Source organism: Rhopilema esculentum, chromosome 6, assembly GCF_057945365.1.
Source record: "Rhopilema esculentum isolate cy_ngs chromosome 6, ASM5794536v1, whole genome shotgun sequence".
Taxonomy (NCBI): Eukaryota; Metazoa; Cnidaria; class Scyphozoa; order Rhizostomeae; family Rhizostomatidae; genus Rhopilema; species Rhopilema esculentum.
In genome coordinates this window covers 12,236,077-12,263,423 of record NC_142820.1, presented here as the reverse complement: position 1 = coordinate 12,263,423, position 27,347 = coordinate 12,236,077, and the positions used below count along the sequence as shown (strand labels likewise).

Below are 27,347 nucleotides of genomic sequence, written 5' to 3'. Positions count from 1 at the left end.
TTTACTAGATTCGTGGCACGGCGTTGTACACATTCCAGAAATCCACCTTGTTTATTTAGAATAGGGCTCCATATAGCTTCAGTCGTCTCTTGTAATGGTCGAACTAAACTCTTGTATCAAGTTATAAATACCGTGATGCATTGAACAAGCGAACCTAGAGTTGAAGTTATCGAGCAAGCGCCCCCCCCCCCCCCCCCCTCGAATAAGCCCCCCCCCTCGAATAAGCGGCCATCTTTCAACCTTCAGAAACGGGCGCCTATTCGAACTTTAAACGAAAACATAATTAGAAGGCAATTCGACAAGAGAGATTAATGAACAACACAATTTGCACCCAAATCTACTTTTTAAATAAGCGCTCCCCTCGATTAAGCGCCCGGGCGCTTATTCGAGGCATTACGGTACCTTTTTGTTCATTAAATTTGACCAAAATTAACGGGCCTAAAAACACTTTCCTGTGGCAGGGATTTCATTAGAAGCAGGCGACCGGCGAAAGTCCGCCGCTAACTCACCAAACCTTTGCCGCCTGCTTTCACCCTGACTTTGGTAAGACTGCACAAACTTCAGTAAACCTATAAACGCCTACTTTTGAATGTGAGCCTTCTGCTTCAAAATTATTGAAAACCCTGTTGTGCTACACCACTTAAGACGTTACTCCAAGCAGAATCGTTACTATCAAGAACGACGCGCTGTTTCCGATTGTTTAGAAAGGACGATATCCAATTAAAAATCTTCCCGTCTATTTCGCAAGATTTGATTTTGATTAACAATTTTCATGAGGTACAGATCCGAATGCTTTCGCGAAATCAATGTACGTAGAAGACGTCGGCACGTTTTTGTTCATCTAACATAGGAGTTACTTCTTCAAAGAAATCAAGTAGTTGCAATGTTGTTTGAATTTTGAACAATCTGACATTTATGTCAACCCAAGCTGAAAATAAGATACTTTCTGGAATTTCTATGATAAAGATACATGTAATCTTCAAGTTTTATGAAGTTTTTAATATTTATAGATTCTTTTGCGGTACAGAATTTGAAAATGGCTTTGAAAAAAGCAAACATTTTACAACATACTAAAAGCTTTTCAAAACATTAGTACATAGGGCACTTATGATCTGCTCGAAATCTAAACTGCACGCTGAACTGGAAAAACTCAAAACGATCTTCTTGGACAACGGCTATCCTGAAGACGTCATTTTATCTTATACTAAGGAGAAGATCGCAAGTTTTTCGGCTGTTCAAAAGTTTGGTCCGCAAAAGTGCCCAGTTTATTTGAAACTACCATGGATTGGTAACACTTCCTTGCGATTCGAGAGTCAGATTAGGCAAGCCATAACCAATTGTTTCTTTGCTGTCAATCCTCGGATTGTTTACAGCACTAGGAGAGCCCTTCCATCCATTCAAAAGGATTGCGTTCCTACCAAACAAAAAAGTTCCGTCATTTATGAATTTACGTGCCAGTGTGATTCTGGCTACGTAGGACGCACAACCCAAAGATTGGGGGATAGGATAAAACAGCATGTTCCTTCCAACATACGAAACAAAACTGCCCCCCAAAGAGAACAGCCTCCTCGATCTTGTAGGTCTAGAAACACTGTTAAAACAAGTGATTCTGCCATTGGTCAACATCTTTTAGACAACCCAGATTGTGCAAAACTCTATAATGACGACATGTTTCGGATAATTGGCAGAGCCCGGTCGTCCTTCCATCTAGCAGTTTTGGAGTCAATCTACATAAAAACGAAAAAGCCGCCATTGTGTAGACAAAACGAGTTCGTTTTCTCTCTTGGACTCCATTGGTAATTTTTCTTTAGGCTCGCGGCACTGATTGGTCAACTATACCGGTCTTGTGCTTGCGTTTTTCTGATTGGCCTATTTCGATCCACAACTGGGTATATATTTTTCCATCGTGTTTTTTCGGAACCTATTCTGACGTTTTATGCTCTGAGGAGTGTCAGACGAAAAAGCTTTTAGTATGTTGTAAAATGTTTGCTTTTTTCAAAGCCATTTATAGATTCCTTATTGATGCCGTACATAATACAAGTACAAGTTGAGGTTTAAATACCCAGAAATAGGCTCCATCAAGCACTGGCTTATAAAAGGGCACCTCACTTGCAATAAAAAAACCTTATTTTACTTAGTGAAAATACTGTTTTACATGTCTGTCACAAAGAGTTGATGCCCTTTAGACAGAGCTGTCCACGCTTTGGTGCATGAAACAGGACGATTCTAAGTTGCTTTTGAATAACTTTGCATAAGGATGCACATATTGGAATAACTTTGCATAAATTAGAATAATCAGTTAATTTAGTACGTCAGAGAGAATAATGTTGTTTCCTATGGAACTGCATGCGAGACAGAACATACTAAAAATTAATAAATAAAATATGAACAAATTAATAAAATGAGTAAATAATTTACCTTTAAATTAGCTTGAGAGAGGAACATGTATAATTCAGTTGAAGGTACCCTTCGTGACGTTCCATTAGCTGCTCGCTCCACAACGTAAAATATCACTTCAGTTCTAGAACGTAATTGAAACCGTTTGAGAAGAGCAATAAAACTTTCCCTTAAGAAGCTCATTGAATGGTCTTTCATGCCAAAAAAAGGCTTCAGCAGCTGTTGGAAAAATGAAAAACGAAAAGGTATGATACGTGAGCAAAAAGATAAAATAGAATAAAATGAAAAGTAAAGGAGGATGAACAAAAAAATTGCATGAAAAGTTAACTTTGGTGTATAGAACAAGATGGATTTAAACTGCAGCTCCAAATTTATCGCTTAATGCAATCATTAGGCAACTGTGTATTTCTTTATACGCTTTTATCTTTATATTTTAAGCAAAACGCCTCACAATTGTTAAGAATGGAAGGATATACTTGATAGATTGTGGTTTAATAGAGAAGGACAATGGTCACTAGCATTTCTGGTAAAAACAATCTAAATAGAGCTTGAAGATCTTACTTATCTTCGGGTAGTTCCCTCACACCATCGACACAAACGACCAGAGTGGGTTTGCTGCCAAGTACCTTGTGCAGACTCTCTACAAGTTGCTGCTGATTTGTCTTGACAAATTCCAGCTTGTGTTTCAGGTCTAGAGCAACGAGTCCTTCCGAGTCCTTTGCATTCGGAAGGCAGCTGTATCCAATTGTCTGTTAGAAATTACGACACAGTGCATTAGAATTTGACTAACTTTTGAAAAGATAAATGAAATGTTAAGGATCCATACTTGGAAGAGAACAATACTGCTGAGTCCGCATCAGGGTGCGCTAGGGTTTTTTAACCTCTTTCTTCGTTGCTTGAAGCAATACAGAAAATGAAAGAAAAACAAAACAAAATATTATCCAACTTATTATCCCTAAGTTTCAGAATTCGCACATCTTTAGTAGAGGTCTAGGTAACCATGAGATAAACAAACATCCAAGATTTCATTTTCACAATCTCTTACTATTCTTGAAATAGATGCGCTATTGCGAGCTTATGGATTGGAAAATCTTTCAAATGAAAACCCATTCGAAATCCTCTTGGATGTTTACGAAACTTTAACTTTTGGTTCAAATAAGAAATTTCTCGAGGAAACCTTCGTGCCTCGAAACGATTTCGATAAGTTGCTGCTGAAAACCTCCTCACTTGTGTCATTTGTGTTTTCTTTCAATTGTTTTTTCTTACTTTGTGTAATTGTTATTTGTATTATTTAATCTTTAAAACTCAGATTTATATTTAATGTTGAATTGTTACATTAAACGCTATGGTCGCAGGGTTGCTATGCATTTCCATGCCCTCTGCGGCATCGTTTTGTAGCTTCCGTATGTTTCATGTAAACTTTTATTGGAGAAAAGGAAAAAGTTAAAAAAATAAAGCAATTTGAATTTTCGTTGGTTCTGGTCTTTTTTATGCCTGCAATTTTGAATTCTAACTAGAGATTTCAAAGTAAAATTTTGCGAATGCGTTTATCATATGAATACCCACTTCTCAACCAAAATTAGCCAAACTCTGGGACTTTGGATCGTATGCCTTTCCCATTTTGATATGGAATGAACCTTCCGTATTCTAACATTAATAGCTGTTAAGTGATTATTTTGGCCCAGATGTGACACGCTCCAGGAAAGTCTATCTGTACGCTTCACAAAATCTCAAAAGGACCACGACCCAACTAGCCCCCAATCCTCCCCTCCCAAAGCATGTCAACTAGTGCATCAGGGTGGCTGAATTATGAGTTACATACCTTGAAACGACAAAATGGATTGTCCATGGTGAAATCTATCGGTTGCTGATTGGCAGCATAATACCCTTTTCCAGCACCCCAAAGTGCTTGAATTTGATTAAATTTTGCCAGTATACTATCCCTCTCATCGCCGAAAAGCGCCGGCATCGATATTGCAGTTGTCATGGCATTGAGTGGATTTAATGCCTGCTGTTGTTGTTGCATCAGCTGCTGTTGTTGCTGTTGCTGTGACTGCTGCATTGCTGAAAGAGGAAACTAATGTTACAGGCTGGATAACAAAGCTATTTTAGTAAACAAATTCAAAATGTTGGCTGAAGCTTTGGAAATTATCCTTGGGTAGATGCATATACAGCTTTCGTTCTGGTCTTCAGACAAAGATTGACTCGAGGTTTTTAGATCTTTATATAGATTTCGGTCCTTTTTTGCCAAAAACCCATTATTCCAAAAATATTTCATTAAAGAAAAACAATTTACTTACAATAAAACAATTTTCACGATGTGCATACTAAATCCAATGTAAAAGTGCAAAAAGAGGGATATCCAAAGTATTATTCTAACAACTTTCTTAGCTGTTAGGCACATGCATAAAACTAAAGAAGAGCTAAAACCAGCCATGGACATTAATCCATTGATAGTTACAAATTATTCGACAAAACACGATTGGGTTTTTTTATGAAGCCCAAGTGTGACCGCAAATGTAGTTTATCCTTCTCAAATTTACTGTCTGCAATAAAGTAATGAAAACTTCTTAACGAAAAATTTCCTTTATTTTTTTACTTCATGCTAAAGATGCAGCCTAAGAAATATGACACGGTACCGCAACTGTGCGATGAATATTTTTTAGTGTTCCTGTATGGCCTACTGATGCTCTCTAGGCATTCCGCCCATGAAACTGACCATCAATGGCAGATTCCCCATGGGCATGTTGGTCATTTGTTTCTTACCAATCTATGTTTTATATTATACTGATTCATGGAACAATATTTTTGGTTACCATTTGGACAGCCCAATAAACAGTACTTGCAAAAGCTGTACTAGGATTGACAAGGTCCAAAAAAATATTTCGAGCAAGCTGCCCGCAGTGACCTGAGTTAGTACTACGATTATATTTGAATTCGAATATGACACACATAGCAACAAAGAAAGAGCATTTACTTTTGAAAATTGTATAATGGTATATGGTAAAGAAAATTGCTGTTTTACAAGTCTGTAGTACAGTGCTAGATGCCGTATATGCATAGCTGTGCAAGCTTTGGTGAATTAAGCAGGAGCTTTCTAACTTGCAACTCTGAGTTTTAGGCTTAATGCTATCATCAGGCATTTTCAAATGGAAAATAACGGTCACTGGTATATAAAAATTATTCATGATAATGTTTATGTCTTATTCTATTTAAATACTGCCTTTGTTTCATATTCCATTTCTTCCTAGCACCCGAAGGTAGTTTTTGAAGCAGTGAGAAGCTATGCATGTCCCGGTCGGTGTCCTGATCCTTAGAAGGCCGTCCCCTTGATGTGTGCACACCTTATTATTTCCCACGCCTGGAATTGCAGCGACTCACCTTGGATTTACTGTCAACAAACCTAACTAAGCCATCCTCGCACCTAATTCAGTTCTTGCAGTAGAACAGTAAGATAAAGATACAACGAGGAAGGTTCTTGAAAACAAAGCAATTCGTGTAGTCACATCCTTCTAGCAACTCATTTTAATATATCAAGGAAGGCTTTCAAATTTTTTGCTTGTTGGACTAAGGGTAAAAACTCTTTGTAGTCTAGATTGCAGATATTCGAAACATATTATTATAATAAACTTTTGGACTGAAATTTATTTCACAAAACATTTTATCCTTTGGTACCAGTATAACTTCAGAATTTGGCGGCCTAAATGGCAAGCATGCAGTCTAAGTGCCTATCTCTGCATACTTACCAAAGCCTGCTGTCGGCTGTGGGAAGGAGAAACCCGTTGCTGCTGTTGTTTTTGTGCCAAACGCAGCGGTTCCTGTAAAGGAGGATATTATGGCAGCTAAGCATCATAGGTGATGATGGTGATCACAATCATGATTACGATGATAATAACGATTTATGATTGAACAATCATGATTTATGGTCGACGATGATTCATGATTTGAATGTTTTGAACCAGGGGCAGATAACCCTAATAAAGAAATGTATGAAAGTATTCTATCATAATACAACTAAACTGAAACTAAGATTATAGAACTATTGAAAATAGAGTGATCAAAAATGATTATCAAACAGTTTGATGAAATACGTAAAACATCAATTCTAATGAATTTTGCCATCAAAAGATGTCTAGGCCCTAAACATTTTACTACCTACAATACCACTTTTTGTAAGTACATGTAAAATAAGATACAGTACGATTAACAAGTAATAAAAAATAAAAAGAAAGATAGCCAAACACTATATTTTGACGTCTCATTCTTATAAGTTCAAACCACTATTTTGTTTGCTAACGTATCATTGATAAACCCTGCCAAACATCGATGCAGTATCTGTTATATGACTTTAAAATACTAAATGAATAAATATTGTTAACATTATCTATAACATATAGAAATTACTGTTTGCCGGTCTCTCATAAAGTGCTATTTGCCAAATAGGCAGAGATGTACGCGATATGGTGTATAGAACAGGACGGTTCTTTATTGCTACTCCGAGTTTCACGCTTAATTCGATCACCAGGCAACAATTATACGTTAAAGAAAATTTAAGCGTGGACCATGGCTGTTTGATGATCTCATTAAGCGTGAAACTCGAAGTACCAACTCAGAACAGTCCGTTTCTAAACACTAAATATCGTTATCTATAACAAACGCTATTTTGATTCTCCAGCGAAACAAACCATTCAATAAATGCGATAAACACGATGGTCGATATGATAAAAATTAATATTATGACAAAAAATATGAATGATGATTACTCACCGAATCCACTAGTGCCAGAACCTCCAAATGGAAGTCCTATTAAAAGAAAACACCTGCATGTGAGCGTCTGACATGAAAAGTGCAAAACAGCCCTTCAGTAAAGGCAAGATGGACCTTGAGGCAGGAGGAACTTTATTGAAGAAGGAAATGGCCATGAATAAGCAAAAATATTTCTATTTTATGGAAGCATCAGCATGGAACTCTTTGCCAACAGAAGTAAGAGAAGCGACCTCGGAAGAACAATTTGAGCGTTTAACTGCTTTAATGTTCAGATAATGTTAAAATACATTATATAAATGGGCAATAAAGTCTTTTATTTGATTTTACCAGTTTTTTTATAGAATTTGAATCAATAGAAAATTTTATCGCAATGATTTATTGCTAAAAATGGCTTCGAGAAAAAAAAATATCAATATACCAAAGACGTTTTCAACTTAAGTTCCATCAAAAAATTGTTTGCAAATTGCTATTTTCTTTATGCTTACTGTCTTTCAAACAGTAAATGGTCTCTTTTATATAAAAGTATTATGGATTGGCTTTAGTGAAGACATTTTGCTTTTTGTTTATTTTAGGTGACCAAGCAATTAACAAGCTTTGACTTAGTCCTGTAATTTACCTAAAAGTAATGAATACACACATACAAAGATAGTTCTTGTTTCTATTAATTTAATACATGTCGTCATTAATACGCTTCCAAAAATAACTTCAACTTGTATTTCTTTTAGAAGATTAAACAAAAAAGAGAGGTTTATCGACTTTCAACAAATATTTCTGAATATTCTCTCGTGTTGTCGAAAATGTAAGCGAACTTTTTACTGGCAGTTGATCTTATTCGATGTTGTCAGGCAGGAAACCTACAGCCCAGGCAATACACAATGTACCCCTTTTTACAATAACACCCAACGTACCATTGATAAGTAAGAAGGAAGATTTGCTGGATAGGCTGTCTGCTGGATTCTGTGACACTTTCAATACGTTAAGATAAAATATACCATTGATATAATGATGTCAAAAACGTGATTTCTGAAGGGACCTTTTCCTACATCACATCTTGAACTAAAATTGTTTCCCTAAAGTCTAAATTAATGCATATGTTTAATGTTTAATGCATATATGGTACTAGAGTAATAGGCCTTAAAAGCAGTAAGAGGAGAAGTCAGAGATGGATTTGCAAAATAAAGACAACAAATTTTTGCGGAAAATCATGCTAGATCGTGCAATTTGAAGTTAGAAGAAGCTCTACAAAAACAATCGGGCCAGGGGGAGCCAGTCAACCCACCAAAGATTTTGGAAGACAATGGTTTATTGTTCTGAAGAAATACGATGTCATCCTATCAAAAAGATAGGCTTATAAAAAGGAAATTTGAGAATTCTACCTGCTGTTTAAGGGATATTTTATCTTCCTTGTATATGTTTGTCTCAAGTCGCATTTAAGAAATTTGGGTCATTCTCTACAACAAAGTTGTTGCATGGAATTGATTTTAACATGAGCAATGAATTTGACCATATTGTGGTTTGACATTTGTGAAATAACCAGAAGACCAGACAATTTTGAGAAACTGGGGCAAAAGAAACTGCTAGAAATACTAAAATACCCCTCTGCTTGTTTGAGACAATGATGTTTGGTCTAACAACGTTCTTGAATTTCAAAATAGAGGAACCCTAAACCTCCTAGAGAGGCACTGCACTTGATGTCTCGTTGCAGTTTAGAATAAAGTCAGCAAGCTTACCTGAAGTACTTGTGGCGGTTCCAAAGAGACTTTTCCCAGTGGTTTTTGCCCCTGCATTGAAACCAGTATTTAGTCCACCGAAAAGCCCACCTGTAGCTGTTGGTGCTGTATTAAGACCGAAAGATCCAAAACCTATTTGACAAAGAGCAAAGGAAAGATTCAATGACAGATCATGAAGATAATAAAATGTGAGATAGGCATTAGCTGGAAAAAGGAAAGTGAACTGAATATTTGAGAATTGTGGTCTTATGAGGAAATACTGTGTGTTGCATGACATGCCAGAGAATCATGTGAGTCATCAGAGGCTTTTGGTGTAAAGAACAGGACAGTTATAAATAGCTGTCTGGTGAACGTAATAAGGATGAACCTCTATGTAGTATCTTAGAAACTGTTCTTTGCACTAAAAGCATGTACAACTCTGCCTTAATGTCATCAAGTAATTTTCATGAGTGGTCTATTTATGAATATACTGATATAAATTTCCGTATGTATTAGAATTAGGCTTTTACTAAACGATTAACGCAGAAGGAGGATCACCAAAGCACAACAGGATCTCCTTCCAGGCTGGATGTCTATGGAACAAGCTGAAAATTATTTCCAGTTTTATCTCCTGGTTGTTATGATAAAATCATGCTTTATGCAAATTTCCTGGACAATTAAAGGCTGTAGTTCTGTACTAAAATGTTTCAAAACAATTTTAACATATTTCGTATCAAAATATTTGTACCTTAAGCACAGCTATTATGTTGTTTTGTTTACATGGAAGTGAATCATTCCGAACTTTGCCGAACAACAGACCAAAAGCCATATTGAAAAATATCAAGGTTTTTGCAAAAAATATTTCCAGGAAAGTTAAATTCCAAGATTTTCTCTGGCAAATTTTCTCTGGTGCTCCTAAACCAAAATAGATAGTTATACCATTCTTGTTTGTATTACTTAGATTTGTAATAAGGCTACATAAAAACTGCTGACAAGAAACTTTCACGCAGTTACAGAAAATCACATTTTAAAACTTTGTTGTCGAAGCACCTGATGAAGATGTGAGACTCTTCTCTATGATATTCAGTGGCGAAGCCAGGTTGGGTAGGGCGGTCAGGCTCAGATACAATATGCCACGCCCTTTTTAACCAGGCCCAATAATAAAACGCCTATTTCTAACTTGTGAAAATTTATTCATGGTGGAACAAGGGAATTGGAACATTCTCAATAGGCAAGCGGCACTGATTGGTCAACCTCTACAGTCATGTGCTTGTGTTTCTGATTGGCCTATTTTGATCCACAACTGGGTATATATATTTCTTAGCATAGAGTTTTCAGTCTATGTTCTGACGCTTTAAACTCTAAAGAGTGTCAGACAAAAAGCTTTAGTTTACTAAATGCTTGCTTTTTTCAAAGCCATTTTCAAGTTTTGTACCACCAAAGGAATTTGAACAATTTTCCAACAAATTTAGTTCATTTTGTGAGCTACCAGCAGTAAGCGATGGTCAAAGAACTCTGTAGAAAATTTCATTTTCATATGGTAATATCAAAAGTCAACCAAAAGTGTGTAGAATTTACAGAATGACTGGCTTCTGATTATTGGCTAGTACAGCAATTTCATCATTTAGCTTAGAAGGAATTTTGAATTTTTTTAGAATAAATGCAAGAAAATCACACAGAAATAATTTTCTTATTTTCTTTACTCTTCCCCCTGGCTCTCAACAAGTACAGTAGTACACAAAAGATGCCTTTTGTTTGTGATGATTCATTAGTCAACAACATACTATTCACACTGTTTAAGTTTATATTTCGACACATTAACTTAATCAACAAAATAAACGTTATTGTGAACTGCAGTGTAATAACACATTTTAGCTCCATGTTAAACATGATCAGCCTATCAAGAAGGTCCAAACAACGTTAGAAAATCGATGCAATTCACTTTGGTTGAGCAGAAAATTTCACCATGATAAGCCTGACAGGTAGCAAATATATCAACAAAGTTCCTTTCCACACGACTGATGTTCTTTGAGGGCCAGTAAAACACAGTAGTGCGTGGCATTATCGTAGCAGTCATCTTACAATACCTCACTCTGCGTCTTCTGAGTGCAACATGGGCCTATCCTCTGGTTCTGCTCAATTGATAGCCTAATACCAGAAGGTTTCACAGACGAGTGAAAATAACTTGCACTGGAAATGCTTCCATGCCTTTACTTCCCTCTTTGCAAATTACAGTAAAAGTATCACAAAATTGAACCATGTTCACCTCAAATTTGTGAGCCATAACAACTTTTTGACAGAATGTGCATTGAAGTGAAATCCAAAACAAGGTCAGGCCATTTGCAATGAGCCTGACCAAATTTATATTTTTGACTAGGTATTATTTCTGCCAAACACACAATATTGTATCCCTAGCCAATGAAGTAAGACACTTGATTGTTTTCAAGACAGTGGCTAGAATTATTACCCTCGAACTTATTGTTTCCTTAACAATTGAAAACTATGACATTGGTCAGGTGAATTTCAGGGAGCCTGGCCTTGATCATAATAAAAATCAGCGGTGAACCACTGCTCCATAAATAAAAGCACTTCACCGGCACATAAAAGCACATCATTTTTCTTCCTTAGAGTTATTTTTCTCATGATGGGAAAAACATATCACTGAAAATTGTTGTTCAGGCTCAGTCTGACCAGCCTGCCCTTTGGCTTCACCACTGATGGTCATTGATCTGGTTTTGGAGGAACTGTTAAAAAGTCTGTTTCTGGCAGTTTTAGTCTCTTAAGTCTGGTGGGAGCACCAATGATTTTTCCACCGTTCACTCCTGCAGAACTGTCCATTTTTTGCCAAGGTTTTCCAGCCGACAAGCTGTCTACTTCCTAAAATTCTCCAACAAACTCTCCAAAGAAATCATGCCGATAAATAATGAACAGAGCTGAGAGCTTTTTCATTTGCAACTAGTTCTGGAGGCCGGGATTTATATAATTTTTTGAAAGGGGGCTGTCATAATGCCCAAGCTGCTCAGGGGCTTGCTGTGGCTCCTGTATGGCTTTGTAGGAAAGCCACTCCCTATAAAGTGGGTTGCAAGAATTTGGAGCTCCAGAAATGTCAAGTTTAAGTGCAACCAGGACAATACACTTTGAAATCCAAAGTCAGTATGCACGAGTAATAAATTAACAGCCATTCTGAATTTCTTTGCAAAAATAATCTTCATTTTCAAACCATGAATTTATCGAATGATTTGATTTTGTATAGGTTTAAAAATAATTTAACAACTCAACTCAAGTTGGAAGTGGGTTAAAAATAATTGTTGGAAGTGGGTGAGATATGATTACAAGTCTTCCCATGTCGGAGAAATCAAGACTGACCTGTGTTTGATGTGGCGGTTCCAAGTGATGTGCCTGTTGTTGAGGAGCCAAATCCTCCAAACGGATTTGCTTGGCTCTGTGCTGGCGCGCCAAAACTAAATTGTGCCGCCATGTTTTCTTCAATGAACCAAAGAGTATGTTGTTGTGGTTGCAACTTGAAATTTACTGCTGCTGTTGTTGTCGTGTTGGAAAATGGCCTCCGGAACTAAAGCAAGTAAAGATGATTCCGAAATTGAGAGGTAAAACTGGCATTTATTTCATCACAGATTCATGTTGTATGGAGGAAAAACAGAAATACAAATTTGTAATGGGATATTTTACATGAAAATTTAAAGTTTCCGGGAAGGCAAGTGGAGCAAAACCTCAACTGCATGGAAAATAATAAATTAAGATCATTTGTCAGCTCTGACTTTGTGTAATTTTGACAAAACACTAATTTCTTTTCTGCCAAACAACTTTTGGAAACCAATTTCCCTCAATGGATTTCTCAATTAGTGCCCTAATTAGCACTATATAAATATAACTGGAGGTCAGACTCAGAAAACAAACGGTGCTTCTACAAACTTGACCAGGGCAATAAATTAAACAAAATTAGAGAAATGGGCCCTTTGTCTTCATACATAGGCATAGGAGAGTTTTTAGCTGGGAGGGCTGCAAGCCCCTAATAAAGCAACATTTGTCACATTTCAGGCGTCATTGGGGCAGTTTGATCTCAATTAAAGATAAATACTATGCCCCCTTTAACATTTTGTCCCCCGATGGAATCCATGTAAAGGTCACGCCAGATATATGCCAACAAACAATATGTCTAGTGCTAGAAATTGTTAGTCCATGCTGGATATATCTAGTATCTAGTATAAGGTACATGGATTCCACACTGCCATTCTGCATCCACTACACCCAAGCCCTTATGTCACGGTGCACCAAACAAATACCTTGTCACTTTACAAATTTTAGTTACATTTTTAGATGTGACAAAAAATTTTCTCAATCTTTCAAATTCTTGTGTGGGCAATGGAAAATGCAACAAAACAATTTCTTCAATTTTCCAATTTGCATTCTTTTTGGATGACTGCAAGACACTAAATGAAAATGCATGGTGCACAAGAAGGCCAGTCTGATAAATCGAACTTCCCACATGTGCTCCATGAGAATGAAGTAAGCCAGTCAAACTGCTCTAATATCATAAAATCAATATCACAAGCACTCAAGGATCAAGATATCTTACATATAATTATTCTGAATCTGATGTATAAAATTTAGTTTGAAGATGTTTGGCCTATTTTTCAGAACAGGGTCCATTAATTTTATTTTTGAAAATTAGAGTCTTTGCAGTCATGCTGACTAATCCAAGTTTAAAATCTTTTTATTCTTTCAATTTCTATAATTGACAAATTACAAATTCCTACAAGCCAATTTTTTTATCTTGTATGCCCCTTTTATTCTGTTCCTTGGCCCTTTATTCACATATGTCTTAATTTTCTAGGTTGGCAAGAGAAGAAATACTAAGAGATATAAAGAAGGCAAAGACACGGACTGAGACACTTGGTGCTGTTGGATGGTAATTTTATATTTATCTAGAGTTTACAATGGCAAATATACCCAAATCTTCAAAAGTGCACGTTTTATAAAAAAAATTGAAAATCCGTGTACGTAAATTGTTTAACCTTTTACTGCACTTTGGTTAATAAAGATGTCTAGCAAGTTTCATAATATCAAAATGGTTTGTTAATTTGGCCTACCATCATATATTTTTATAACCACCAACAAAGTATCTGTCAATTAAAACAGATTTCAACTATACAACATATTTTACAAAAATAACAAGTACAGTGACAATAAAGACATCATGAAATTACAATAAATTAACATTTTAATTGATTCATACTATCTCAACTTAAATATCAATTTAATGTATTTTCATGGATTTTTGTCAAAAACTGGAATGTCAATATTCTGATTTTCATCAAATGGATTCACATCAATAGAAGTTGGAATACTATTAACACAATGTATTTGTTCTCCCCTAACTTATTATTTGTCTGATCATCAAGCTGCTTTTTGCAAAGTCAGAATCTATTACATCATATTTTAAATTTCTTTCTTATCCAGGCGACCATGTCCTCTTCCAAAAACCAATAAAAGATTCCTACAAAACACACTTGTTGGGACATTGCAAGCTAACAGAGCTGAATTAAAGCGACAAAAACAGAAAGAAACTGAAACAGATGAAGACAAATTTACGAAAAGAAGCAAACATTCAAACAAAGAACACACCACAGATTTGTATCATTATGACAGTTTAAGTAGAACTTCCTATGAAAAATCTAAAAGAGACAAACAAAAATACAAAACAAAGTCAAAAAGGAGAGATGACAAGCACAAATGATTCCCTCCTACAGCAGGCAGATGTCATGGAACGATAAAAATGTCATTACTGGCGGCTCAACCCAACATTGTCATGTTTTTAGGCATGAATCAGTTAGTCCTTAAACTAAGTGATCAGAACATACATCCTTGCTAAATAAAATGTTGTATTGATTTGGCCACCCAACTGATTCAACACATTGTAGCCCAGTCATGTTTAATAGGTTGAGCAGATTGCAACCAGTAAATATTGAACACAACCTACAGATACCCAAGTGTTGAGTTCTAATCTATTGTATTGCCAGAGGTGAACAAGCACTAGTCAACCATTTAGTGAAGCAAATAAATTAACAAGTAGATAGACTTGAAAAGTCCTAAAATATTGAAGAGAAGCCACACTCGGACACATCTATGTCATTAATAACCTTCAGAGATTAATTTCACCTGATGAAAAGCTGTGCTTGAAATTACATAAGCCTTAGTTTCTTCATTTATTTTCTTCAAACCTGTATTTATTCATAATTTGTTGTACAACACATAATAAGTATTTTTATCTTAAATATTTTTGGGAAACCTCCATTTTCAATGAAGCACCACCAGAGGGGGGTTGTTATGTTTATTTAACTCTCAAAGGACTTTCTGAATGTCTGCCCCTGTCAACAACATTTTTGTAGACATCTCTAATGGTAACAAGTCATTTACTGTTAAATCAAGCTTCACCTGTTCTTCCTCATGTGTCATCTACTGCATCTCTTGCACCAAATGTAATGTTTTGTATTTTGGTGAAACATCGCACCAGATTAACAACAGGTTTGGCGAGCATTTACGTAATGTCAGGAACAAAATCCACCTCAACAACAAACCTGACAGTGATCCTGATAGCAACATTTCCAAACATTTTAACCTGGCGAATCACACAGAAGATGATGTGGTAGTTCTTGGCCTCTTGTTTGCCCCAACGGACAGTGCAAAGAGAAAGTCACTGGAAAAACGGATAATTTTTAAACTTGGAACTTTATATCCTTCTGGACTTGATAAACAGTTTACCTATCTTCAATGAACCCACCCCCCCCCCCCCCCCTTTTTTTCTTTTCTTCATATTAGTGTGCATATATTTATACATATACATAGATTCTGTATTTGAGTATATGTATATATATATTTATTTTTATTAGCTTTTTCCATATATTTCTTTTCCAGCTCTTATATCCGTCTTCCCATTCCATTTGTCGAATTCCATATTCCTTTGATGTTTTTTAGTTCTATCATCGCTTTTCAATCTTACTTGATAACAGGCTTTGCTAGAAATGTCGTTGATTATTTTAGAAAAAAATTTTCCTGGTACAATTTATTTGCATTGATCGTTATTTAAATTCATCATATTGTTCCACACGCATTTTAGTATATTTATGGAACATTTATGGGACATTATGGAACAATAGCCCCACTAATGAATGCTACCAAATATCAGAAATTGATTCTGCCATTTTTTAAAGCAAGATTGAAAATACCTCAGTAGTCTTTGTACTGGTATATGAAATCTTGAACTATGGCAGAATTCAATCAAGAAAATACACAAAGATTATAAATAAATCGTTCTTGATTTAGTTAAGAGCAAAATATAATGGACATGTTATGATATAAGTTTACAAGCTCTTTATAAGCTATGAACACTTTGTCAAGACAAATAAAAGCTCATCTAATTTTATGTACTTTTGATAAGCACAGTTATACGACAAGGCTACAAATGGCAAAAATTTGCCAGTTTAAGACAAATGCAAGAACTTTAAATGGTTGCAGAGGATTTTCTTGCTAAAAACCTGTGCTTTATTTGACGAGAGAGTTGCCTAAAATTGCTTTTGCTTCTGTTGTCACTTTCAAATGTGAAACTTGAACAAAATCCAAGACAAATTTTACTTGGTTTTGTTTCCTTGTGTCAAGGGTTAAAGTTCATTTTGGAAATGGAAAAGGAAATGGAAATGAAAAGCAAGCATTGTAACCCTCTGTAAACATTTGCAAAGCATAAGAATGACAGCTTTATTAGTAATGTATGAAAATAAAGGAGAAGATCATTGGCAAGACTTAGTTACTTTGTACAGAATGTATCTCTCTTATAAACCTGTCCTTCTGCAAATTTTGTGGAGAATTAAAAGATACTTATTTACAGTAAAACCACACTGGTGCTATCTAGAACATGATGTTGTCCAAAATTTGGCTCCTTTTAATTTCATTGGCCCATGTCATCCCATGGTGATTGAATGCAAGCAAACAAAGCCAAAGGCTGACATTGCAAAATTCTGTACAAAAAGTGCTCCATCTCGGTGTTGTTATACTGGAGGATGTTCCGGAGGTTGTATTAAGGACACTTGGTGATGCCTAAAGCAGTAAAAGAAATTTCAATTCATTAACTGAAAAACGATAGTTTAAAAAACTTGCTTTTTTGAGTTTATGGCAGCAAACAAGCTTTATTAGTATTCCTCATCAAATAGGAATATTTCTCAGCAACAATATGAAATAGTTTGTTCATAATATTGGTAATTATTCTGTAGTGTGAATCATTTGCAAGGACAAGATAAATACAATGCTTCTCCAATTATACAGAAGATTGTATTGTATTATCTTGTCTTGTCTTGTATATATACATTATCTAATTATCTTGTATACATTTTGTTAGATACAAGAAAGCAAGGAATTATTTGCAGAGGAAATATATGCATAAGAAATATTTACTAGCGTTGCAAGGAGAGCTTCTATAAAAAGGGGCAGATTTTAAATTTATTAGAGGGAATCTTAAGACAAAAACTTAAGGAAGAAGCTTTGCAACTAGCCAACTTCAAAAGTATATATTTGTGGAATACCGTAAAAGCTCCATTAAACCCCCCCTCTCTATTAAACCCTCCCCTCCTCTTTAGCCTTTGATGTCAAACATAGAAATCATGCGTATTTAGTGGGTCTCTTGACGGGTGTGATGATGAAAATATTGTGTGCATTAAATACAGCCTATGTAAAGACTAACTTGTGCAACTTAGTAGCCAGTCGAAATTTGTTTTGAAGATGTCCAGGGGTCATCAATTTATCCATGATGTTGATAAAGATGACCTTATAATTGGTTGATTAAACCTTTGAAGCTGTAAGCAGTTTTTAGAGAACATTGTATGATAGTTATAACACAGAACATTTACAACAAAAAATGGCCAAGGGTATTTTTAAAACTTTCTTGTTTCAAATTTTTAATAAGCCCCCTCTCTCTTATAAGCCCACCTCTAGGACAAAAAAATAAATAAGCACTGGGGGCTTAATAAAGCTTTTACGGTACACTTTTACAGAATCAACATCAACAACCAAAAAAATTATCGCCAGAACATTTTTCCTGGAAGGTAGCTAATCATTGCATGTTTAAAGTAACAAACTTCATCCTTTAAAGTGATACAATTTTTCATTATCACCAAATATTATAAGCTATCAAATGATTAACCCCATTTGTGGACAAAGATTTAACAGCCATAGAAAATTTATTTGTGGATTCATTTTAAAATAGTTTTCAGAAATCCATCAATCAATTTTTGAAAGATCAAAAGACTTCTATCAGATGCACAAGTATAAGCTTTTCCTGCCAGGATCTTTCAACAATTAATTAATTATAAAAAAGGGAAAAAATACAAAGAAAAGAGAAAACATGCTTACCGAACAAGTTTGTATTTATCCCGAATTGCTTGCTGTTGATGAGATGCTGCATCAACAAATGTTTTGTGTACATCTATAACACAACTTTGTAGTTCCTCTAACTTATATCCAGTGTAATAACTCAATGTTGGTGTCTAGAACAAAAAATTACACATTGATCCCTTTAAAAGAAGACATTTTTAACACATCATCATCATCATCATCATCAAAATTACATTTAACGACCTATTGCGGGTCGATACAAATGTCTACGCATCTATCGTTTGCTGAAATGGTTTCTACATAGACTGTAAAAGGATTCTGAGTTACACTGATTAACTATGTTATCAGGCAAGCTATTCCAAATGGGTATAATGGAAAAGAAGAATGACAATTTAGCAGCATCAACTCTTCCAAATTTTGGCATAATCTTTTTTGAGTGTGACCCTCTTGTCATTCTAAAAGCTGCTAATGAAAAAAAGTCAAGGGGTTTCAAAGCAACCTGGTTCGTAAACATTTTATGAACGTATTTTAACTGAAATAATAATCTGCGCAATTTGAGTGAGTCCCATTTTAAATGTAACAATAATTCTGTTACACTTGACCGCTGACGATAATCACCCATTACAAAACGGGCTCCATTTTTTTGTACCATTTCAATTCTATGCTTCAATTCAGCTGTGTGCGGGGACCAAACCTCGCAGGCATAGTAGAAATAAGAGTAATTTTATATAGTGAATAAACTATTTTGTACTCACCCAGATTGGTAGACCAAGAGTACTAGAGGCCATACACACACAGGAAGCAGCTATTGTTGATGGTAGATATTTCAGAAAAGGGTCGTAGTCTTGAAGAGTTAGCTCACACAGGAACTAGAACAAAGCAGAATGACATATTAAGTAATATTTTAAATTACTATTCTGGAAAATTCATTTGGGGCACAAAAACAGTAGGTGTGTGTGAAATGCTAGAAGAATGTCCTATATAAAATCAAAAACCTGTAAAATAAAAAGGGATTTCTCTACTAGGATATATTGAAATGGCAAATCTAGTACACTTGATCAAGCTCGAGCACCTCTACTTGCAAGACCTGAACATGAGTCCTACAAACTTCAAAACAGTTTAAATCTTTAGAATGAGATTAGAACCATCAAGGCTTACTTCAGTGGACAAATGAAATATATGTATGTATATGTTTTAATCAATTAAAGACTGATATGGTGTCCTTACCCTAGCAAGAGACTCAAGCTTACTTCCTCCAGCTGGAGCCTTTGCAGCAGCAATGTATCTCTCTAAGAAATTTAGTGCTGTTGGTGCGGATAAATCAAATTTTAGGGTCTTCAGAATGAGATTCTCCATTCGTAAAACCTTGAAAAACAAAATAATTATGATAATGAGCTGGTAGTGTTTCTTGACATGTTTTTTGACGAACTTTTTAGTGACATGACAATCTCTGATGACAATATTCTGATGAAAGACTTTCAGCTGTAAAGCTCAGTCCACTAAACTAGATGACAAATTATATGATTAACCTTATAAGGACAGTGACACTTGTGTCTGGAACTGTTTTTTAAAGACTTGAAGTGAACAATTTGAGTTGAAAGGCTGGTTTTTCTAAAATACTGTTTGCTCAAAAAAGCAAGTTCTTTTCCTTGAAAAGGAATTTTTTTATCACAACTTTTTCATATCTAAGAGAAGCTCACCTTAAAATGTACTAGGAGAGCTGTTTACTACTCCCCAGCTAAAAGTCTTAAGGCAAGGCCTGAGGTAATCTTCAGTTGTATAATTTTTTTACATAACAGAACAACTAGATCTAATGAGAATCATTTTACCTGTTTTGCTGTATAAGTATCATCAGTGATATAGACAAACTCTGAGACTTCTGGAGGGTAAATCTCTTCAAATTTTCTAGATAAAGAGATTCAGCATGAGATTGAAAGCGATAATTCTAACATACTTAGAGCATTGTCTTTCACACCATAGCAAAACACATGACAATAGAAGGTGCATCTACAAAAGTTCACAAGAAAATTAATCTATTGTTCTAACAAACTGAATGGTTCTAAGTTGCAACTCATCAGTTTCATGCTTGATTCCATCATCAGGCAACTTTTCCTGAATGTAGAGCCCTGCCTGAATGGCATCAAGCACTTTATGACAGACCTGAAACAATAGTTTTCATAACTGTATCTACACAATGATAAGAGCTGATATATCTGTTGACTTAAAGGCTCTATGTCCCATCAGTCAACCGTTCCTTGACTCTGCAGCGTGTTTAAAATTGAGAAAACATTGAAGGGTAACCGATTTGCCCTTAACAATAAGTCTATTGTATTGTCTAATGGGAATTTAAATGGCTAGTAAAATGTGTTGGGACATATTGCCTTTAATAGCTAGAGAGGTGCCTGTCAAAATCAAGATTACCATTATAAAAGGGTGGAATATTTTCATTAGAATTCCCAAAACCTATTAGAGTTACTAGCACGTTGGCAGAATTATTGAGAAACAAAATCACAGACACCATTGCTTAATAGAGAAACTTACGAAGCAATCAGCATGCATGCTGTCCCAACAAGTTGTAATTTTCCTCTTAAGACAGACATACAGGACAGGAAACGATCAATGTAATTGACTGTTAGATAAAGAGTCTGTTCCATTAACTTGTATTCTTCTGCCACCTCTACTAGCCAGTCAACAAGAATTGCTCTCATGCTACAATTTATATCAGTTTGTTTCTTCATGTAGCCTGGCTTTGGTCTACATTTCAGCTAAAATAAAGGAAATAGTAATAAAACAGGCAAGTTGGAAGAGAAATGGGAAGAAGATACCCAGGATTAGATGGAGTGGAAGAGATGATTGTCCGCACAGGCAAACCTACCTAGTGGGAATAAAAGAGGCAGCATAAGATTTTTGTAAGCAAAGATAAAGATCAACTGGCATATATCACCAAATCTAATGAGAAATTCCTCTCTTACTTACAAGTGGTCTACCATTTTTAGCCTACCTTACTTGTGTTAAAAGCTAAACATGTAGAGAACATCTTCATTGCATCTGCTGCTAATTGCCTTTTGGATTTTCTGAAGTTTAACTTTTACAGCCCCTTTTAGCCATGAAAGGAAATTGATAATGCAGGGACTTTAAATGATATTAAATGGTCACTCAGGGTTCAAACCAGTGGCAGTCAGCTCCCCCCAATATTTTGGAAGGCAATGATCGTTGTTAAAAGACAATGGTAAAATAATTGCTAAACAAACAATGGCTTGCCCCATAATATTTGGGGGTGTCCGCCACTGATTCAAACTACAGGAATATTGAAAGAAAGAAGGTCAGGGGAGTCTAAAAAAGAAGAAAGATACCTCTGCCTGCCGTAGGTATTTGTAAATATCTTCAGCATACTCAGACACACCAAGAAGCTTGTCAGAGTCTTGGTCAATGTTAGTTATTTCAGACGAATTTACCACTTCATCTGACCCAATTACAACACAGTCTGTATTGCAGGGCGATGATATTACCATAGGAGATTCTATTTAAAAAGAAAACAGAAATTGGTGAAAACCAGTTACAACAAAAATTTGAAGATAGCAAAAAAGTGCAAAAGATGGCATACAAGCAATCAGATATACAAGCAATTATGTAGCTTTGACACTTGCAATAGAATAGTAGATTGTTAAATTTATTGTTAAACTATTCACAATCAAAAATGCTCAAAATTTGATGGAAGTAATTGCTCGAGCTCCCCTGCACACTCTCCTTGCACACTGTGGGGAGTTGTGAATCTCTCTCCAGAACTAAACTTACAGGGAAAAGAGGGGATGATTCACAACTAAACTTCCAAAATACAAACAACCAGTGCTAAACAATTTAGTAATGTCATAATGAATCTAACCTGACAATAGATTATCAGGCAGTACATCAGCAAGTGGGGGTCTTGAAATTGCTTTGGCAGTTTCAGATAATGATGATTGTAGTACGACATCAACATCTGGTTTGTTAAATCCAGGCTGCTTCTGTTCATCAACAAAAATGCTAAAAGCATTGCTACTCGAAAATTGTGGTTGATTTTCATCTTGGTAGATTTCGTTTGTGACTAGCGGATTAATTTGCACATTCTGGATGTTAAAAAGATTATTTTAAAAAAACATCTTGCAAAAAAACCTACAAAATCCTAATTTTCTCAGATAAGACACACATGTCAGGCCATCCTTTGAAAGGCATGCAATCACACATGCACATCTTGGCACCCGCATCATTTATAGGAAACATTCTTAGTCCCTGTTTACATGAAAATTATTTCATTTCATATCATATTTAGGGCCTGTTTACATGGAGGCGAGTATCCTGACTAGCGAGGTTTCCCAGCAAGGCAGGTTAATTAACTGCCAGTGTTTAAATATAGCAGGGCATGGCTGTGGAGAGGCAGTTTGGGCCCAGGGGTAATTAAATAAAACTGGATCCCCTTAAAGGACAAGTGACACGCTTTTGGCGCCAATTTTTCTTCTTCTTTTAACTTAAAGTAAAATGCTGTATGAGAGTGTTGTTGAAATATTTTTCCTTTCTGAATTCATTTTCCTACTTAAAAACCCTTTCAAAATTATGGCGGGAAATGAATCACGTGACACCGTGACGTAGATTGTGATAATCTGTTATTGCTGCTACTGGTATACAGTGCAATATTAATGTTTACAACACGCTTCTAAACGAATTTAGTTCGTTTGGACCTGTCGCGTCGTGTTTTGTAGACTCTCTAATAATGACAGGAAAATTCCGAGTTATCACAATGTACGTCATAGGGTCACGTGATAAAAAGCAAAATCGCGCCCTCTGCGCCCCCTGATTAGAATTTTTTGTTCTAAACCAGGAAAAACTTACTTCTAAACGATGATCTATAAGTTAATGAAAAGAAAAGATAGGGTGAAAAGTGTGTCACTTGTCCTTTAAGAAAATCTCCTGTGGCCATGCCCTTTAGTCTCCCGGAGAACAAGAGAAACACCCTTTTTAGGTACAATTTTTTTAAATTTTTTTTTAGGATTTTTACAAGAATGTGCAAAAACATTTTAGATGATTCAAGGGCATGTGGACATTTCTCTGCGATAAACTTACAGATGTTGATTCCGTATAAATCAGCTGAAATGGTAGCTTTTTTGCACCGTAAAAAGATTTTGTTACTTTTTACGGGCCTCAGACCTTTAGCCCCTACTTCAACCCCCCTCCCCCCCTCTTGTTGCCCCTGAGCAGGTAGACTCAGTCAGGGGGGATTAAATTTCTGCAAAAAATTGAAGAAAAATGAGTTTGGTGCCATTCAGAGGCAGGAAACAAAAGTCAGGATGGTTTCAACAAACATTTTCAAGAAGTTGAGATGGATTTTGATGATTAATTTAATGTTTTAGCCTGCTGTCCTTTCATCTGCAAGGAATTTGTGCTCTTGTTAAGTCTTTTGCTGGAACAAAATTTGATCACCAGAAAACTGGAGATATATACAAAAAAATTCTAGATTGTTGAGAAAAAAAATGATAGCATTTCAGAAACCCCTCTCTTTATGTCTTTTGTGCTTTCTAATAAAATTTTTATATTCCATTTGCAAAATAACTTTGAAAAAAGAAAATGTATACCCCTGTGCAAATAAATAATTTTAAAATGGGCAAAGATTTTAAATTTTGTACTTCCAATAAAAGTTCATAAAAACTTCATTATGCTAAATTAGAAATAGCTCCCCGTTGCCCTCCTTAATTTGCCAAGGAGTGCTACTGACTGCATGCCTGCAAATTTATTCCTGGTATGGCCTTCATTTACACATATGAGTTATATACCTACAGTACTAGAGTAGAAACAAAATATTTCACCTGAAAGTTGTTTAACTTTTCATGTTTGATAGAAATAAAAGACATATCATTTGCAGAAAAGAAGCTGTTCAAAGTTGCTCTCGTGTCATGAAAAAATGGTGCTAAATTTATTTTTTTATTTTAGAAAGTTGCTTGAAAATGTTTAAATAAACTTATTAAACCCTGCAATCATTTACGTTTGGAACCTTGACAATTAAATGCGGAAAGTTGTTTGAAATATTGGAAAATTTTGCAATAAAATGTACAGTGTGGACAAGCAGTAACTGGCTGCTTGTGGTCTACTGCCACAACCCAGTTTCATTTACAAATAAAATATTAATTTCACCGTTCGTGTCAACACATGATTTAACAATATGAACGTTTTATTTCGATTACATAGTCCTTGCATTAAGGAGCTGTAGACGTTGAAAAGTGAAACTATGCGTTGCACCGTTACTAAAGATGGCACCCTTCGACCAGAGTGCCAAGTTGGCTAGGCCCTTTCACAGCTCCAACTTAATGAATAGAACTCATACTTTTTAGAATGTGCATATAATATAGCTAAATTCCGTGTAAAAGAGGGATGTTTCAGTTGTCTTAAGTTTTATAAATTTCTTATAAAGCTCCTCTTTGGTGTGAGCTTTTTGCATTCTTGACACCTTTATGTTTTAGGCGCACTTTTCTTTGGCGCTATTTATGACTTTTGTTCAACAGCCAAAAACCGTTACCATTGAATAGAATTCAAGGCTTAAACTTTCATCTTGAAAAACAATTCGTTTTCTACATGATTTATATGATGAATTTGGAACTTAATTGCTAATTATTTTATACCTGTTTTGCAGCTCGAGACGGTTGCTTTCGAGTGCCTGCAACATTTGTGATATTTCCGAGAGCTGCTCGCTTGTTCGGTTTCACCATGTTGTTTTTCGTATCCTGAAGCTTTGACTTCTTCCCACTATGCCTTTCATTTCTGTTATTGGTAATTGCTGTTAGGCTGCTCTGCCGCAACGTTATTGTAGACATTTTATGTAGTATTTTGTTTTTGGAATCAGAACGATTGATTGTAAACTGACAGAACGAGAGCCTTCGACTTCGAGGTGCTCAATGGAATTTGGCTTTCTCTGAATGAACCAGTGCAGACTTCTTACCACATTGCAAAGCTGTTTTGACTTATTCTGTGTTTCATAAGTAGGAGTTGGCTGCTAGAGGCTTTTAGAAGTCTCCCTGAGCACTCAAGCCAATATGGTGCATTGGAAGAAAATGATCAACTGAAATTCTGCATGATCAAAAAAAGAACCAAAAGTTCAGATTGGTTGCTTTTCAACCAATCACTGACGCTTGCATTATCAGATGGAGGCGCAGTCAACAGGGCGTCAGAAAAACAAAACCCAATGATTTTATTTTTCATACATGCATTTGTTTCTATGGCTGCATTGTACAGAAATTTCATGGGACCGTGGGTGACTGAAATATTTCATCAGTACCGGGGATGCACAAGGGGCGCATACCTCCCAAATTTCGGGAGAATACCCATTTCTTAAAGAAGTAACCTCTTGTAAAAGGTAGTCTTTTCTGCGACATGGTACCCCTCCGGTGCCCCTCCACCTTTGAAGTGCTTCCGACGTACCTGTTTAAAACAAGAACAAAAATCCCGTTCCTTCATACCAGGGCAAAACTGTCCTTTAAACGGCACCGATATCGTGATTAGGGGACTGTTACTTCATGCTGTATGAAAATGGAGAAATTGTAAAAGATACCCTAACCCAACCCCCCTCCCCCCCCCCCCCGGCCCCAGCTCATTCTACATATGCCTATTACGAACTAAGGAAAGCATTCTGGATACCCTTAAGAATACGAGAGTCGTGTTGACTTCACCCGTGAAGGGGAGCCCCATATTTTTGTGTGATGCGTTATATGCCATATTCTCGTGCGTGAAATCGTGAAATCTCGATATTCTATGCGTGATTTCGTGAATTAAAATTACTACGTGAAACATGAATCATCAGTTTTCCTTGCGTTATGCTGTGAAAAGGCTTTAACCATCCGTGAATTCGTGAATGAAATTTCGAATGATAATTTAGAAGAATTGCCTCAATTTGGTGCGTAATAAACCAATAGTAGTTAAATCTCAAATAAGTATTCGAAGTTTGAAAGTAGTGTTGTAGTCATTCAAACAGAGCTCTGATAAGCAATAGCTTATATTACATTTATTGTTTGCGTGTGCGTGAAAATCCAATTTTGCAGTTCGTGAATGCGTGAAAAATAAAAAAATTGTGCGTGAAAGCGTGAATCACAATCACTATGGGGGGGGGGGGGGCCTCGTGAAGCCAACCCTGTCCGAAACTGCCGTTCCACAAGAGTTCGAAAATGTCCAAAGAAATCGAAACATCCCAAAAGTGTCCCTATATGCTCATCTAAATGTTTGCAGTTTAGCTTATGTGAGTTCTGATTAGATGATTCTGATTAGTATCTTGTATAGTGATTAGTAATAGTGATTATTAAATCAATCCTATATAATTTTTTCATTTAGGGTGCCTTGTATGTTGCCAATTTAGATCTTCAGTTCGTGTTTTCTGATTTTCCTTTTGATTCTTGTGAGATTGAACCTTGCGCGTAGTAAGTCTTCTGTATTTAGTCTCTTATACATTTGCAAAAAAATGTGGTGGTACAATTATTAAGAAAATGGCCTTAAAAACTGTCTAAAGAAAGTTTTCCTTCTTTCTCAAATCCCAAATCTATTTCTAGTGTAAAAATAGAAATAAATATGGGTTGGTTTAGCTCATTCTTATTTCTCAAAGCCCAAATTTTGCTTCACCAAATAGTGTTACGTCATGAATGGAAGAATTACATTTTCTTGTTCCACAAGGATCTTGTCTTAGTTCTCTTCTTTTCATTATTTGTATCAACGATTCCATTTGGGCTAGAGAGCTGTCAGGTAAACAAGCAAGTTAATGACACAATCGCATCTCTTCTTTTACAAAGAGTATCAATGACTTGAACATGACGCTAAGAAAGCGCTTTTTTCTTTGAAGAAAATCTTTCCTCTGTCCAGTCTAAATAAAATCCACCCGATTATGCTTGGGCATATCCATGTGGTCCTTTTCCTATAGCTAGATCACATTGGCACAGTCACTGCAAAGCACAGTAGAAGATAAAGGATTATTGATTATAGGCATAAAGCTAAATCTACTTTAAAAGGCTTTATTTCCAATTGATCTTTAGTCCATCGAACTTTACAATAATTTTGTATTTGATTTAG

General features: G+C 35.8%; 3 protein-coding genes across 3 annotated transcripts in view; 1 reads left to right on the top strand and 2 right to left on the bottom strand.

Annotated features, from left to right (window-relative positions):
• Window positions 1–12,370, bottom strand: part of LOC135686809 (nuclear pore complex protein Nup54) — a 41,960-nt gene extending 29,590 nt beyond the window's left edge. Inside the window, exons 1-7 of the mRNA XM_065203155.2 lie at window positions 12,240–12,370; window positions 8,895–9,026; window positions 7,165–7,200; window positions 6,144–6,215; window positions 4,220–4,461; window positions 2,959–3,146; window positions 2,419–2,521 (exon numbers count right to left, since the gene is read on the bottom strand). Coding sequence (XP_065059227.2) covers window positions 2,419–2,521; window positions 2,959–3,146; window positions 4,220–4,461; window positions 6,144–6,215; window positions 7,165–7,200; window positions 8,895–9,026; window positions 12,240–12,351 — 885 coding nt within the window. The 5' untranslated portion in view covers window positions 12,352–12,370. The remainder of the gene's footprint in view (window positions 1–2,418; window positions 2,522–2,958; window positions 3,147–4,219; window positions 4,462–6,143; window positions 6,216–7,164; window positions 7,201–8,894; window positions 9,027–12,239) is intronic.
• Window positions 12,371–12,384: 14 nt separating this feature from the next.
• Window positions 12,385–15,081, top strand: LOC135686814 (uncharacterized). The gene is made up of 3 exons (XM_065203160.2): window positions 12,385–12,478; window positions 13,726–13,800; window positions 14,352–15,081. The coding sequence occupies exons 1-3, from the start codon at window positions 12,432–12,434 to the stop codon at window positions 14,626–14,628; spliced, it is 399 nt and encodes a 132-aa protein (XP_065059232.2). The 5' UTR covers window positions 12,385–12,431; the 3' UTR covers window positions 14,629–15,081.
• Window positions 15,082–16,188: 1,107 nt separating this feature from the next.
• Window positions 16,189–25,383, bottom strand: LOC135686811 (G2/mitotic-specific cyclin-A). The gene is made up of 9 exons (XM_065203157.2): window positions 24,920–25,383; window positions 22,156–22,378; window positions 21,626–21,792; window positions 20,814–21,037; window positions 20,102–20,177; window positions 19,500–19,637; window positions 19,028–19,141; window positions 18,291–18,424; window positions 16,189–16,982 (listed from the first exon to the last, which is right to left on the bottom strand). The coding sequence occupies exons 1-9, from the start codon at window positions 25,109–25,111 to the stop codon at window positions 16,934–16,936; spliced, it is 1,317 nt and encodes a 438-aa protein (XP_065059229.2). The 5' UTR covers window positions 25,112–25,383; the 3' UTR covers window positions 16,189–16,933.
• Window positions 25,384–27,347: the final 1,964 nt, after the last annotated feature.

What these genes read in the sequence shown, in the direction of transcription:
- LOC135686814 (XM_065203160.2), top strand. Translation starts at nt 12,432, where the DNA reads ATGGCCTCCGGAACTAAAGCAAGTAAAGATGATTCCGAAATTGAGAG. An exon ending in GATGATTCCGAAATTGAGAG is followed by an intron (nt 12,479 to 13,725) that starts GTAAAACTGGCA and finishes TTAATTTTCTAG; the next exon opens with GTTGGCAAGAGAAGAAATAC. An exon ending in ACACTTGGTGCTGTTGGATG is followed by an intron (nt 13,801 to 14,351) that starts GTAATTTTATAT and finishes TTTCTTATCCAG; the next exon opens with GCGACCATGTCCTCTTCCAA.
- LOC135686811 (XM_065203157.2), bottom strand. Translation starts at nt 25,111, where the DNA reads ATGTCTACAATAACGTTGCGGCAGAGCAGCCTAACAGCAATTACCAAT. An exon ending in CGTCTCGAGCTGCAAAACAG is followed by an intron (nt 22,379 to 24,919) that starts GTATAAAATAAT and finishes TTTAACATCCAG; the next exon opens with AATGTGCAAATTAATCCGCT. An exon ending in AATACCTACGGCAGGCAGAG is followed by an intron (nt 21,038 to 21,625) that starts GTATCTTTCTTC and finishes CCTTTATTTTAG; the next exon opens with CTGAAATGTAGACCAAAGCC.